This window comes from Terrapene carolina, unplaced genomic scaffold (genome assembly GCF_002925995.2).
Source record: "Terrapene carolina triunguis isolate 2854851 unplaced genomic scaffold, T_m_triunguis-2.0 Scaffold32200, whole genome shotgun sequence".
In the NCBI taxonomy this organism is placed as follows: domain Eukaryota; kingdom Metazoa; phylum Chordata; order Testudines; family Emydidae; genus Terrapene; species Terrapene triunguis.
The window spans coordinates 319,891-336,138 of record NW_020696551.1 but is presented as its reverse complement, the minus strand read 5'-3'; the positions used below and the strand labels follow the sequence as shown (position 1 = coordinate 336,138).

The following is a 16,248-nucleotide window of genomic DNA, read 5'->3' as shown; positions in this document are numbered from 1 at the left end:
TCTCTCTCTGTGTTTGGGTCCTGTGTGCTGCGTAGACTGCGTAGACTGTCGGTCCTTCATCATTTGAGACTCAGCCGATCACAACACATCTTCCAATTTTCTCTTGCTCTGACCATCCTTCGCCATGCTTGTCCATATCTCCTTGTTAGGAAATCATCCCACCTCTTTGGAGTCCGACCGCGTGGCCATATCTGTTCTTGCGGATACAACTCGAATATAGCTGCAGTCCATCTGTTGTCGCTGAGTTGGGCCACATTCCCGCCCACCGCATTTTGCTGAGCCTGCTTTCAACAACAACGTCTCGCACTCCAGACTGCTGCTTAATTATATCGTTGGGGATGTGATTGCGGAGCGAAATGCCCAAAAATGTTCATTCCAGAGCCCTCTGTGTGACAGACAGTTGATGTTCTTCAATCTTTGTCAGGGGCCATGTTTCGCTGCCATATAACATCGCTGGAAGCATGGTCGAGTTGAAGATTTGCACAAGTTGTTTTGCTGATCTTCCCTTGGAGGATGTCCTTGATGTCACTGAATGCGCGCCATCCAGCTTTTTTTCTGTGTGCCATCCAGCTTTTTTTCTGTGCGACAGTTCACCTTTCTGATCATGGCACATGTTGACTTCCTGGCCCAAATAAACGTATTTATCAACCTCTTGGATCTGCTCTCCTCCAAGAGTTATTTGGGTTCTTGGCAGAACATCTGATCTCATGTATTTCGTTTTCAATTGATTCATTTTTAATCTGACTTGACTACTTTTCGCGTTCAGTTCTTTAAGCATTCTCTCAAGCTGGGCTGTATTTTCGGCTATCAGCACTATATCATCTGCGAACCTGAGATGGTTTAGCCACTCGCTGTTGATATTAATCCCACCTTTCAAGTCTGCTCGTCGAAAAACCAATGCAAGACAGGCTGTGAATAATTTTGGTGAAACTATATGTCCTTGTTTCACACCTTTCTTGATGGGGATTTGGAGGGGAGTATCAAACAGCGATATGTCCGTGCTGCAGCCAGAGTTCGCTTCCTTTAGTAATGTGATATATTTTGCGCTGATGCCCTGTTCTAAAAGAGCTTCAAGAACGGCGTTAGTCTCTACGCTGTCGAACACCTTCTCTTAGTCCATGAAGGCAATGCACAAAGGGAATTTATATTCCCTTGAACGCTCTAGTAGTTGGTTTAGAATGAAGAGGTGGTCTATTGTGCTATAATTCCTTCGAAATCCGGCCTGCTCTCTAGGTTGCTGTTCATCCAGGTTTCACGATAGTCGATTTGTTATTATTTTAGTGAACAATTTATAGATATGCGAAAGCAGGCAGATCGGGCTATAGTTCACAATTCCAGGGCACAGGCTCTTGTTACATTGTAACCTTCCAGTCAGAGCATTTATGTTTTTACCTAACTTCTGTGTGTGTGTGTGTGAATATAACACCCCTCTCCTTGCAAAGCTCCAGCCCTGTGGAATTCCACCCCTGCCTGCGGGAAAATTCCTGATTGGCTGCAACCCCCACTGCCCCATCTCCATGGAAAGAGCAGCCAATCAGGGCTGCTGTAGGAAGCAGGCAGCGCTCTAACCCCACCCCAGGAGCTGACATCATTTTCACGGGAGGTGAGGGGGAAGTAGAAAGAGCTCAGCTGCTCAGCGCAGCCCTGCTCCCCCTCCCTCATCCCTCCCACGAGCAATGGATCAGTCTTCTCCCCCTCCCTGCAACACCTGGTGGGGGAAGAGGCGGGGAGGGGAGCCCCTGGAGCTGCAGGAGGAGCAGGTGGGGGAGGGGGATACACAATGAATGAGTGGGGGGCGGAGAGGAGCTGGCGGCTCTGCCCCATCAGGCAGCAGTGAGAGCTGGGGGGGGGTGGGGGGGCAGATCCCCTTATGCTGTGCAGCAGGGAGCTGGTGACACTTGTTGCCCCGACACCTGGTGGGCAGAGGGCAGTTCATTAATCCAAACACAGTGTTGTCTTTTTAAAAAAATGGCAGGATTCTGGGGCTGAGCTCATAATCATTAGGGTGGCCGCATGGGGGCTGCCTGACCCTGTGTGCAGCATGCCAGCCAGGACCACCAAGGCTACACACCCCAGCATGCCCTGCTCCAGCGTGGTCCCTGTGGAGTCTGCAGTTCCCAGGGTGCACTGCTCCAGCGTGGTCCCTGTGGAGTCTGCAGTTCCCAGGGTACACTGCTCCAGCATGGTCCCTGTGGAGGCTACATGGCCCAGCATACTCTGCTCCATCTTCCCTAAGTAGCCTGGCCGCAGTTCAGGTTTGCTCCTCCCCACAGCCAGGCTTGCCCCTATGGCAGACAAAGCACTGCTGCCCTGTTAGCCCCTAGGCCGTGCTTGGGCTGGTCCAGCTGGACGTGGCTCGGGAATTAGTCCCTGGGCAAGTTTCCCAGGCACGCAGCCTGGGCCCTTTGCCCCACTCTTCTCTCTGGAGCGCTGTCCCCATGGCCCCTGCAGTCCTCACCCCCAGCACTGTGGCTGTGGAGTGACACTGGCCCCTAGTGGGCACATTTGAGACTGGCTGTATGCCCAGGTGTTTCCGCTTTTTGTGAGCCATCCCCAGGGGCTCTGCCTGTGCAGGGCTCCATAGACTGAGGTGTTCTGATCTCAAGCTGTGGGCTCCTTCCCCTGCTCCTCCCTACTGTCCGCTACATTTTAGAGTGAATGTGGTGCTGGGAAAGGAGCCGTCTCATCAGCCCCGGAGACCAAAGGCCTCTGATTACCCACCCATAGGGCAGCCTTCGCAGCCCTGCCCAGCAGGGACCCCCTCGCCACATCCCCCGGGGCCACTTGGCTGAGACTGCCAAGAGAGGGGCTGCTCGGTGTCACTGCAGATGGCTCTGCAATGTGTCCAGGGGAAGAAAAGCAGGGATTCACATGCTGGGTCGTTAGAGGAAGAGGCCTGGGAAGCCTGTACCTGTACCCCTGGGGCCAAAAGAAACATGCAAAATGGAAACAGGGCAACAAAGAGATGCAGAATAAAACCACCTGAAGAGAAATGCTGCACAGCAGGCAGTGACTTTCATAGAAGATCAGGGTTGGAAGGGACCTCATGATGTCATCTAGTCCAACCCCCTGCTCAAAGCAGGACCAATCCCCAACTCAATCCCCAAGTGGCCCCCTCAAGGATTGAACTCACAACCCTGGGTTTAGCAGGCCAATGCTCAAACCACTGAGCTACCCCTCCCCCCATCAGACTTTGGAGCTGATGATGTGGACACCTGAACTGTCTGGATCAACTGGTTGGCAAACTGACTTTGCACCATTCTCTTGGGAGGCCTGGCACATCTCCCTAGGCAGTGACTTGGATTATAGTCATGCAGAGGTGGTTGGAGTGGATTATGGATTTAAGAATTTCAAAATGGTTGTGTTCAAAATATGATGGGGGTGTTAGTTTGCTGTGGGACTGTTTATCAATGACATTTTGACTGTTATTGCTGGACTTCTGAAATGATTTTTTATTCTACGATATAATCAGCCTAGGTGAAGATTTCCTATTAAAAATTTTATTAGGCATTTATGAATTTTAACATTTAAATTTTCCTTTCAAGCTGTTTCGAATGTTGCTAGCTAGAGATAAGAGTTTAAATAGATTTAGATAATCCTCATGATTAATTATTCTCTATAAAACTGGGGTTAGAATAAATTAAGCCATTTAAGCAGTGGTACAAACAGCTGCAGGAGGAGGAATCTTTCATTTACAATTTCATGTTTTTCAAGCAGTGCACCAAGTAATACTCAGTGAGAGTGACTTGCATTACTCTTTTGTTTCAGGGTCCAGGTTAGACAGAAAGGGGTTATGAACATCCATCAACTGCAGTGTCTACAACTTCAGAGGCACCTCCTGGTCCCACCAAACATACATCAGACAATAAGTGATCTGTATTGTTTTTAAAAAGACTTTCTTCATCATCCATAGTTTTGCTGGATGAGTTCATAATCAGGACCAGCAAATTCTAATAAGATTCCAGCTGAAAGATTGCTCGGTTCATTTATGCAACAAATTCTCCTTGATTGATATAGTTCAATCATTACAACCAGGCTGTGCTCCACCTGGCAGAGCAGACACTGTCAGAAGGTTGCTGGATACAGCTTATGAGAAGGAAATTGAACCATGTGCAAAAAACTTTTACAGGAAATTGGTTACGCTGAGTCTTGATGGGTGGCTCCACCTCACAATGATCCAGTAATATGTGCTTGTGCGACAACAGAAGATGCGGTTGTCTGTGTTACAGAAAAAATTGCTGCATCACGAACGGCCCATACAGCAGAATACTTAGAACAGTGGTTCTCAACCTACTTACCATTGTGTGCGGCTCTCTATGCATTATGTGGGCCACATCAGCACAATATACACATTACCTTTATGACCCTGAAGATGTCACATGGGCTGCAGCTGTGCGCTGATTGGGCCGCAAGCGGCCCACGAGCTGAGAACCACAGACTTAGAAGAAGTAACAGTAAAAGCTATAACAAACTATGAACATTCAAGTCTCAAGTGCATAGCTTTGTCATAGACAATGTTGCAAATGTAGCAAAGAGGAGAAGAAATGTAGAAGATAAATGGAACCTGCAGTGCTCATAGAATATCAGGGTTGGAAGGGACCTCAGCAGATCTAGTTGAACCCCCTGCTCAAAGCAGGACCAATCCCCAACTAAATCATCCAAAAGATTTTTGCCCCATATCCCTAAATGGGCCCCTCGAGGATGGAACTCTCAACCCTGGGTTTAGCAGGCCAATGCTCAAACCACTATCCCTCCCCACTCTAAAAGATACCTCTTTTAGCCAAAGACTAAAATACAAGTCCAGGAACAAAGACAAATGTTGAAATTGCCAAATACTTCCATAACAATCACCTTGCTTTGGCGTCACTGAAAGGAGCAGGTGAATCCAAACTCATTATCCTGCGACATGGATGTTGGAATTCAGGGGGTGACTGTTTTGAGCTAGTTAGTAAGAACTGGCCTATTCTGATGATAATTTGTGAAGAAAATTATGACCAAGTGAATGAAACTATCACAGCCAAAGTAGCCACCATCAGACTAAAGAGAAATGTAGACGCTGAGCCAAATATACTGAAACCTATTTCCATAGCCTTGGACGAACTGCGGAAAGATTGCTGCGATATGGTGGATGCTGCTGAAATTTGGAAAAAACTTCAAGGGACATTGAAGAAAGAAATACCCACCAACACAGATAAATTGCAGGCAGATGGATCACGCACTAACTCCACCTCATTTCCTTGCCAATATTCTCAACCCAAAGCACCAGGATAGATGCTGCTGCTATGACATGGGCATATAATAATCGCCCATCAGTCATATCAACCACAATAAATCTCAGGGCTGGAGGTGAACCGTTCAAGCAGTACACGTTTGCTGATGTTTTAAAGAAAATCACACCACTGAACAGCACCGATTACAGTTAATCCCTCTGGTCCTGTAATAAATAATTTAGTTGGAAATGTGAAACATGTTTGTATAAGAGAAATGTATGTATCCAAAACATTTAAGGTTGATTTGTTTAATAAAAATAAATTGAATATGCTCTTTTGTGTGTTTAATTAAATCCTAATGCAGCTTGACAAATTGTGAGCAAAAAGTTAATTAGTAAATAAGCCATACCTCATTCACCACTTTAACATACTAAACATGTACAATTAATAAGAATCTGAAAATATTAAGTTATGTAATTGCTTAAATAAATGTATATTGTTATAGCATACCCTCCTAGGTAGCAAAAAGATGTACTAAGTCTAGTGTCAAGGCTCTATATAGTTGTAAATCAACATGTTTTAATGGTTACATCAACCAATGAGAATATCCCTTTCTTCAGAAAATAACTGAAGGACAAATGGAAAAGATGATTAAAATCAATTATTTAAATTGAGGCTTTCCACTTGGTGATTTAAATCAAGCCAGCCTTCTGCATAGTGATGGCTAGAACCCCTGAAATTCTGTAATGGCTCGGAGGCTGCATTACAGACAGAGGAATCATAGAAGACTAGGGTTGGAAAAGACTTCAGGAGGTCATCTCGTCCAATCCCCTGCTCAAAGCAGGATCAACCCCAACTAAATCATCCCAGCCAGGGCTTTGTCAAGCCGGGCCTTAAAAACTTCTAAGGATGGAGATTCCACCACCTCCCTAGGTAACCCATTCCAGTGCTTCACCACCCTCCTAGTGAAATAGTTTTTCCTAATATCCAACCTAGACCTCCCCCACTGCAACTTGAGACCATTGCTCCTTGTTCTGTCATCTGCCAGCACTGAGAACAGCCTAGCTCCATCCTCTTTGGAACCCCCCCTTCAGGTAATTGAAGGCTGCTGTCAAATCCTCCCTCACTCTTCTCTTCTGCAGATTAAATAAGCCCAGTTCATAGAATCATCATAGAATATCAGGTTTGGAAGGGACCTCAGGAGGTCATCTAGTCCAACCCCCTGCTCAAAGCAGGACCAATCCCCAACTAAATCATCCCAGCCAGGGCTTTGTCAAGCCTGACCTTAAAAACCTCTAAGGAAGGAGATTCCACCACCTCCCTAGGTAACCCATTCCAGTGCTTCGCCACCCTCCTAGTGAAAAAGTTTTTCCTAATATCCAACCTAAACCTCCCCCACTGCAACTTGAGACCATTACTCCTTGTTCTGTCATCTGGTACCACTGAGAACAGTCTAGATCCATCCTCTTTGGAACCTCCTTTCAGGTAGTTGAAAGGAGCTATCAATTTCCCTCTCATTCTTCTCTTCTGCAGACTAAACAATCCCAGTTCCCTCAGCCTTTCCTCATAAGTCATGTGCTACAGCCCCCTAATCATTTTCGTTGCCCTCTACTGGACTCTCTCCGATTTGTCCACATCCTTTGGCCCAATCCTTCAATTTGCTTAGGTCACTCTGGACCCCTATCTCTACCCTCCAGCATATCTCCCTCTCCTCCCAGCTTAGTGTCATCTGCGAACTTGCTGAGGGTGCAATTCATCCCATCATCCGGATCATTAATGAAGATATTGAACAAAACTGACCCCAAGACATACCCCTGGGGCAATCTGCTTGATACCGGATGCCAACTAGACATTGAGTTGTTGATCACTACCTGCTGAGCCCGACGATCTAGCCAGCTTTCTATCCACCTTATAGTCCATTCATCCAACCCATAATTCTATAACTTGCTGGAAAGAAAACTGTGGGAGACCGTATCAAAAGCTTTGCTAAAGTCAAGATATATCACATCCACTGCTTTTCCCATATCCACAGAGACAGTTATCTCATCATAGAAGGCAATCAGGTTGGTCAGGCATGACTTGCCCTTGGTGAATCCATGCTGACTGTTCCTGATCACCTTCCTCTCCTCCAAGTGCTTCAAAATGGATTCCTGCTCCATGATTTTTCCAGGGATTGAGGGGAGGCTGACTAGCCTGTAGTTCCCTGGATTCTCCTTTTTCCCTTTTTTAAAGATGGGCACTATATTTGCCTTTTTCCATCCGTCCAGGACCTCCCCCGATCGCCACGAGTCTTCAAAGATAATGGCCAATCGCTCTGCAATCACATCAGCCAACTCCCTCAGCACCCTTGGATGCATTGCATCCAGCCCCATGGACTTGTGCATGTCCAGCTTTTCTAAATAGTCCTTAACCTGTTCTTTCACCACTGAGGGCTGCTCACCTCCTCCCCATACTGTGCTGCCCAGTGCAGAAGTCTGGGATCTGACCTTGTCTGTGAAGACCGAGGTAAAAAAAAGCATCGAGTACTTCAGCTTTTTCCATATCATCTGTCACTAGGTTGCCTCCCCCATTCAGTAAGGGGCCCACACTTTCCCTGACCTTCTTCTTGTTGCTAACATACTTGTAGAAACCCTTCTTGTTACCCTTCACATCCCTTGCTAGCTCCAACTCCAATTGTGCCTTGGCCTTCCTGATTACACCCCTGCATTCTCGAGCAATTTTATACTCCTCTCTAGTCATCTGTCCAAGTTTCCACTTCTTGTAAGCTTCCTTTTTATGTTTAAGCTCACCGAAGATTTCTGTTAAGCCAAGCTGGTCACCTGCCATATTTGCTATTCTTTCTGCACATCAGGATGGTCTGTTCCTGCACCCTCAATAAGGCTTCTTTAAAATACAGCCAGCTCTCCTGGACTCCTTCCCCCCTTATATAAGCCTCCCAGAGGATCCTGCCCATCAGTTCCCTGAGGGAGTCAAAGTCTGCTTTTCTGAAGTCCTGAAATGCCACTGAGTTGAGTGCAAGGCCTTCCACCTTCAGCCAATAAGGAAGTGGAGGTTGAATGGGTCCAGTGGGGACTTCAGTGCTTAGTGTGCAGCCCTAATGATGCATTAGTCAAGTTTCACATTTCACTGTTAAGGGAAAGGTGCCCAGCCATTCAGCCTGAGATCAATGGGTAGCTGTGACAACAGCAGACTAGTTGTGCTGCACCTCAGACTGCCTGCACCCCGCCCTTTTCCCCCCAAGAAAGGATCAGCTCCTTGTTCAGTTGCCTCCTTACACACCTGCACAGACAGATCCACTCCACTGTAAAGAGCTCATTAACTCCCCCGGTCACAGAACTGCAGATGGCCAACGAGCAGAACCAAACCAACCAGCCACCCGAGGGAAAGTTCAGTGCAACAGCTGTTCTGACAAGCTCTATTGCATTAGGACTGCAGCGAGCAGGAGATATGATTCTCTTCCTGCCAAATGTATGGTGCTTTGAAGGCAGGTGAGTAGGGACAGGACAGCTGAAGAGCAGTCCCCTCTAAAATTCAAAGGCCCCTTCAAGGAGTCTCATACATTTGCAGGGTACCACAGGTGAATGGAGAGATTTCTTCTGAGCAACCAGCTCCCTACAGGAGTCACCTTTGCACACCCAGTGAAACCAGACACCTCTTTACCTAGTTAGTATTTCCAGGGTCAGAGATCATAGCAGCAGTGAACTTGCCTCAGCCTATTACAGCTATTGCAAGAGCGGTCCCCTTCAAACAAACCAGTCATTGTTTGCTTACCTGCCTCTCTTCAGGAGACTGCTGTCCCCCAGTAGAGAAGCTCTTCAATCAGAGGTCCTGGAAGTTATTAAGTTTCACCAGCAGATAAGCACACAGTGGGAGATGCTTTCAGTGGCATTTGAGGCAGACCCTGAAAGCATTATTTCAGTGGGAATGTTCTTCCACTTTAAAAGAAGTTGTATTAAAGCAATGGAGTCGCAGGCCCATTGACACTGTTGAGTCCTGCCCCACATCAGCAACCACGTTCTCTACAGAATGCATTTCAGATCTTTATTTTAAGAAAATCCATGTATTACAAAGAGTATACAAGAGCACACTGGTCTTACATGCACACACACATCTGTCTTCTTGCCACAAGTCTCCTGTGACAAGGAGCTTTAAGGGGGGGGCTGAATTAGATTTCACAGAAACTCAGTTCTCTGAGAGAGGGAGATTCAGTATCCACATCCTAGAGGCCATGGAAGATTCTGCTCTTCTCCAGGAAGCTGTGGATTCTCCTTACAAGTTCATTTTAAAAATGAATGACATTTAAGGTAGCCCCACCTGCTGGAATAGGTTCTTGGGTGCTGGGGAAAAAGTTCCCACTGCCTGTTCTCCTAGTCCAGTTTGACATATTAATCATGTTCCACTGTACTCTTGGTTCAAATGATCCTATAGATTAACATGGCCTTTTGGTTGCCTTTGAGAAAAATAAGACAAAGTCACTGATTGCCCAGCTCGGACAGCGTGTTAAAGGAAAGGCCGTCAAACTGGCTAGGCCCAATGTTTACCAATAAATGAGGGTGCAGGCTGTCAGACTCTCCTGATTAGAATCTTCCTTATCTCGACATGTCAACTCCCTCACCCTCAAAGGAGAGGGTGCTGCAACCTTTGCTGCTGAGACCCAACAGCCATCCTGCACACTGGATTGCAGCGCAGTTGTGAGTATGCATGGCATGCCAGCCAGCTGCTCTGTGTGGCCTTGGCATGAGACAGTTCCCTTACCACTCAGAACAGAACAGAGAGCACAGGGGGGGCATGGTGGGTACTTGCACCCTGGGCATACCAACCAAAACAGGGTTCAGCAGGGATAATTTCAGGCCACAAAACTTTGACAAGAGACCCTTTTCCCAGCGTGGCAGGAGGCAGCTCAGGAGAAACAGCACTGCCAGCACTCTCGAAAAGAACCCGGTTCGCTTTAGTTTCTAGGCAAACTAATTGTAGATATTTTTAAATCCACTTTACTTAAAAAAAAAAAAAAAAAAAGAACAAAAGCTCTGCCTCAAATAGATTGTAAAGTAGGTAAACGTTGGGCCTAAACCACTGGCTCGCATTCCCTGGAATGACAGGACAATCCCATGGGGGATACAGGATTTAACACACCGCAGTGCCAACAGATTAACTGCAGAGGACCCTGGTCTAACCCGATGGGTAAGCCTTCAGAATCTTCACATCATCTACTGGGCGATCTTGGGCATTTGTCTCCACCATGCCCACTCTGTTCACCATCCCGATCCCTTGGCAAACACGGCCAAAGATAGTGTGCTTCCCATCGAGCCACTGGGTTGGTGCCAAGGTTATAAAGAACTGACTGCCATTCGTGTCTGGGCCGGCATTAGCCATGGCAAGGATTCCTGCACCTTTGAAAGAAAGGGTACAAGTTAGTAACCTGCCCTTAGACTGAAGATCTGAAGCCATTTCAGTTAAAACCAAACCAAACCCAAAAAAACAGATCAGTCTCTTCCTAAGCCAATTACTTCTGGTAGCAACTAAGGATCCAGTCATATGGCTTAATTACCAGGATCAAGCATGCAGCAAAAAGCTTCTTACAGTTATTCTCTACTCCTGTTAAACATCCTTTGTGTGCTCAGCTAGGGTAATTCTGATTAAGTGAGACTCACGCACTGTAATTTGTTTCCATAAGGACGCCAGTGCATTGTAACTCCTGTATAAACAACAGAAGGGGGCCCGGGAGCCCTCGCAGTTGAGGTCTTTAAGAACTGAATTATAATGTAAGAACAGTTTAGTTGTATTACACAGGAAGTCTATCGCCACACTGCACTCCCGGCTGAGTTCGAACATTGTGTTTGTAACAACCCAGCCGACCTTTACCTTAATTCACAGAAATAATTTTAAGGAGGCAAACATATCATTTAGCCCTTGGGATTTGTGATTTAGCACAAGGAGTTCTGCTGGTGTTAGACCACTGATTAACTATCCTCGGGAAGAGACTACTTAGCTGAAAACAGGACAGCTGTAGCATTAACTCTGCAGGCTTAGGGGTCATAGCTCCTCGATTCCATTCATTTAAGGAGGAGAGGGTACCATGTTATTGTTTATTTGTCCGCATGGCGACCCTAGTTAGTTGTTACTTTTTCATTTGCTGCCAAGTGTCTCTTTAATGCTTCACTTGTCGTTAAGAGCTACCAAGCCTGTAGCCCTCACTCCACCCAGACTCCCAATGACTTCTGCATAAAGACAGTGGGACTGAGCCCTAAACTGGTGCTATGCCCAACTTGCAAGGTTAACAAAACACCCACATAAGTCCCTCAAATGGCACTTACCTGTAAATTTTAGTTCTGGATGAAGTTCATCTTCAAACTGCTTCCCATAAATGGATGCACCCCCTCTGCCTGCCCAGCGGAGAAAAGCAGATATGCCAATTCAGAAAGCCATCTTACACATTCAGGACCACTCTCACTGTCATACAAGTGCCAGCCAACAGTCTAGGAAATGCGGTTTGCTCAGTTCTATTGGTAACGTGTGATGCTGAGCAATAAAGACTAGGGAGACAGACGTGTATAAATTACCAGCCAGCGCAGGAGGGATAGCTCAGTGGTTTGAGCATTAGCCTGCTAAACCCAAAGTTGTGAGCTCAATCCTTGAGGGGGCCATTTAGGGATCTGGAGCAAAAAACAAACAAAAAAACTGTCACATCCCATCATCCAGTCCCCATTTCTGGCAGTCAGAGGTTTAGAGATACCAAAAGCATGGGGCTGATCCCTGCCCATCTTGAAGAACCTATCCTCCATGAACTGATCTAATTCTTTTTTGAATCCTGTTATACTTTTTGCCTTCACAACATCCCCTGGCACCAAGTTCCAATGGTTGACTGTGCACTGTGTGAAGAAATACTTACTTTTGTTTGTGTTAAATCTGCTGCCTATGAATTTCATTGGGTGAGCCCTGGTTCTTATGTCATGTGAAGGGGTAAATAACACTTCCCTAATCACTTTCTCCACACCAGTCATGATTTTATAGACCTCTATCATAGTCCCCCTTAGCTGTCTCTTTTCCAAGCAAAACAGTCCCAGTCTTTTTAATCTCTCCTCATATGGAAGCTGTTCCATACCCCCTAATCATTTTTGTTGCCTTTCTCTGTACCTTTCCCAATTCTAATATACCTTTTTTAAGATGGGGCGACAAGAACTGCATCACACTGTTCAAGGACTGGGTGTACCATGGATTTATATTGTGGCATTATGATATTTACTGTCTTAATAAGAACAGAGTAGTACTCATGTTGTAGGAACCTGCAAGTCTAGAAGCTGGAACCATGGGGGTTAGGGGCCACTGCCGCTTTCACATTGCCACTGGGCACTTACTCTGCTTCCAGGTAATACAATCTAATAGGGCTCCCATTGCCATAGAATCGAAGCATCGCACAATCTGTAATGTATTTAACCTCACACACCCCTGTGAGGTAGGGCCGTACTATTAGTTCCATTTTACAGATGGGGAACTGAGGCCCAGAACAACTAAGGCTACATCTACGCTAATGGCAGCGTGTAGAGTATAGGCATTACACATATAGTTGCATACCACACTGAAAGGCTCCCCTTTTCCACACTGCCTCCCCCCGACAGAGCCTTTTCTCCACTGCTGGAATCTTTCACTGCAATGGGGAAAGACTCTGGCAGCGGGAGGCGGCAGCAGGAAATACCAGTGTCGAGGTAGGAGGCACTGCTTGGGTGTTTAGACAGCATGGAGGGTTTATACCCTAGGGGTTCAGGCATGTAAAATACTCTAAGCTCTGCCTCACCATCTACACTGCTGTTTATACCCAGGCTAGCTAGACGTGCTATATCTGTACTCTACAGGCAGCCTAGACGTACCCTACGTGGCTTGGTTGAGGTCATACAAGAAATCTTTATGGGTGCAGGGAATTGAACCTGCGTTTCCCCAAGTCCCATATTAGTGTCCTAAACACTGGGCCATCCTTCTGCTTTACTTTCCACCTCCTTCAGTCCTCTGGCCTCCCTGGGATGGACAGCCGTTGGGACGCCAGCGAGGGCATACACTGGAGCAGGAAATGTCACCACATATATGCTTCCTTAAGGTCTGCTCGCGTCCTAACAGGGAGGTTTAGCTCCCACGGACACACTCACCCCCTGCGCCCATGAAGAGCAGACAAGGCTCCCAGTTGTGTACCCAGCGCACCCATTTTCGCTTTGGGCCTTACCTGTTCCCGTCGGATCTCCCCCTTGGATCATGAAGTCTTTAATGATCCTGTGGAACTTCGTGCCATTGTAATAACCCCGCCTGGCTAATTCAGCGAAGTTCTTACAGGTCTTGGGCGCGTGTTTCCAGTACAGCTCCAGGAGAATGGTGCCCATGCTACAGGAGGGAGACAGACCGAAAGGGCTCAGGGCTCCCCAGCGCCTGGGAGGGGGGCAGCGGCGACCAGACCTACAGACAGACCCTGCGGGGTCTGCGGTGCGAGGGGCCAGTATCGTGCCGGTTCAGAGTCCGGGCTCTCGGGGGCCCGCACCCCGCCCTGACCCGGCAGGTCACTTCCTCCCCGGGCGGACACGAGCCAGCCGCCGGGCTCTGGGGGGTGGGGTGGGGGGCTCCCCACGCGGGACACCCCGCCGCTGCCCAGGACAGAGGCGCTGCCTGGGCAGGCTGTGCTGTGACCCCCGGACGTGCCCCTCCCGCTGCCAGCCTGCAAACCGCCCCGGGGCGCGAGACCCGAGACCCGCCCGCTGGGCCGAGCAAAGCGACCCAGGCGGCCCCCCGGACAGGGAGGATGGAGGCTCCCAGCGGCCCCTTACGTGGTCTCCATGGAGACGGCGGGCGGCTGCCAGGAGTCGGGGGGCACCGCGGCCATGCTGCTCCCACGCCGGAAACACTCCGCCCGGGGAAACAGCAGCTTGTGCGCACTTCAGGTGTCACAGCCAACCCGCTCCCTCCTCTCTTGGGACGCGGGCGGGTGCGCCGGGGGCGGGACCTGCTGGGGGCCGAGCGGCCAATGAACGCTCGGGTCTGAAACAGGCCGGGGGCGGAAGCTACCAATCAGCGCGCTGGGCGGTAACTTTGTTATTGTGACGTCCAGCAGGGAGAATTCGAATTTACCCACGCCCCTTCCATGCCGCGACTCCAGGCGAAGAGGAGAAGGGGTACCCCGGGGCCGGAGCCGGACGGAGCGGGTGAGCGATGGGGGCAGCGCCGCCTCCCGCGGAGCCTCAGGGACGCAGGGTGGGGCTGGAGGGGGAGCAGGGAAGTTGGGTGGTAGGGAGGGTTGGGGGGATTGGGTGGTGCTGGGGGGCAAGGGCGAGGTGGGGTGGGGGGGGCTGGAGTGGGCATTAGGGGCACGGACTGGAGTCACTCTCAACATCCACCAGTAGTGGGCGAGACCCACCAGGGGTCCAAGTTAAAACCCAGCCAAGGGCCTTGGCCTCCCTGTGGGCCCTTTAACTTTGCAGGGTGATGCCCGCAGAGGAGCGGAGCCGGCTCTCGCGAGGGAGGGGCTGTTGTTACTCAGTTAACTTGTGTTTGGTTTATTCTGTTACGTGGGGGCCATGTTGCATCAGTGGGAGGTCAGGCCCCTAGGCCAGGGGTTCTCAGACTTTTGTACTGGTGACTCCTTTCACACAGCAAGCTTCTGAGTGTGACGATCCCCCCCCCCCCTTATACATTAAAAACACTTTTTTATATATTTAACACCATTATTAATGCTGGAGGCCAAGCAGGGTTTGGGGTGGAGACTGACAGCTTGTGATCCCCCCTTGTGACCTCCTGAGGGGTCCTGACCCCCAGTTTGAGAACCCCTGCCCTAGGTTCAGCAGTAGCTCACTCCTCGTTTTGGATGCTGGAACTTGTTGGAGATGGACAGAGTTGGCAGAGCCTGGGCTGTCTCTCTCAATGCTTTGCTAGTCATAGAATATCAGGGTTGGAAGGGACCTCAGGAGGTCATCTAGTCCAACCCCCCCTACAGTGTCTGCAATTCAGTGACAAGCAGCAAACCCCTCCAGGCGCTGTGATCACTCAGTACAACAGCACTTGGAGCCCCACACCCAGAAAGATTGCATGAAAGCTCCCTGAGCCACTCTCGAATCACACAAAAAAAAAGGCATCAGCCAATTCCCCCTGCTCCCCAGCCTTACAACCCAGAGCTGTACCGTCTTGCCCTGGTCATAACCCTGGCTAGTGTAAGTTTATTACCCAGTCTGCCCCTCCCTCAATGTGGTGAGGACATGCACCAGCCTTTGTAACCTGAGCTGAGATTTCCCAAGCACTTCAACCAAAACACACTGTTTTCGATAAAATATAAAACACATTTATTAACTACAGAAAGATAGATTGTAAGTGATTATAAGTGGGAGGCATAAAAGGTCAGAGATGGTTACCTTAAGGAAATAAAAGATAAGTGCACAATCTAAATCTTAACCCTTATTACACTAGGCAGCATTTATATCAAGCAGTTTTCTCACCCCACTGGATGTTACAGTTCTTAATACACGGGCCGCTCCCTTAAGCCTGCGCCAGTCTCCTCAGATGAAGTCTTTGTCTTCTCAGTGTTCTTGTTGCTTCCAGCGTAGGTGGGGGAGGAGAAAGGCCAGTCCATGTGCCTGGAAAATACTACTAGCCCAGATATGTCCTGGTGGGCTTTGCTGAGTTACAGTGTTAAGCAGTCCCCCTGGTGTGGTCTTGTGCAACTGTCACTGAATTGTAAATCCCTTGGTTACAATTCCCCTGCTGATTAATGGTTGTTGAACACCTTCCTCTGGTGGGGGATCACCTCCTTTGTATACCACTAGCAAACTTACAGCATATTTCAGTAACAACCATCTAGCAAAATCTCAGAACTTGATACGCAAAACAATATATGTATTTTGATAGAACAATGGGTTTCAGCAGATCATGACCTTTCATACGATATCCTACTTGATGTGCTTTGTATGAAATATATCAGTTATATGACAGTGGTGAATATGGGGTTCTAGGGTGCTGTTTTGAGGTACAGAGTGCCATAGTTGGACCCTACTCTTGCTTTTCAGTCACCCTG

At 48.4% G+C, this 16,248-nt stretch overlaps 1 protein-coding gene across 1 annotated transcript; it reads right to left on the bottom strand.

Moving 5' to 3' along the window:
* Positions 1 to 9,250: 9,250 nt before the first annotated feature.
* On the bottom strand, positions 9,251 to 14,117 carry LOC112101731 (peptidyl-prolyl cis-trans isomerase-like 1). The gene is made up of 4 exons (XM_024192592.2): positions 14,015 to 14,117; positions 13,423 to 13,577; positions 11,525 to 11,593; positions 9,251 to 10,600 (listed from the first exon to the last, which is right to left on the bottom strand). Exons 1-4 carry the CDS (start codon positions 14,068 to 14,070, stop codon positions 10,380 to 10,382), a joined length of 501 nt encoding a protein of 166 aa, XP_024048360.1. The 5' UTR covers positions 14,071 to 14,117; the 3' UTR covers positions 9,251 to 10,379.
* Positions 14,118 to 16,248: the final 2,131 nt, after the last annotated feature.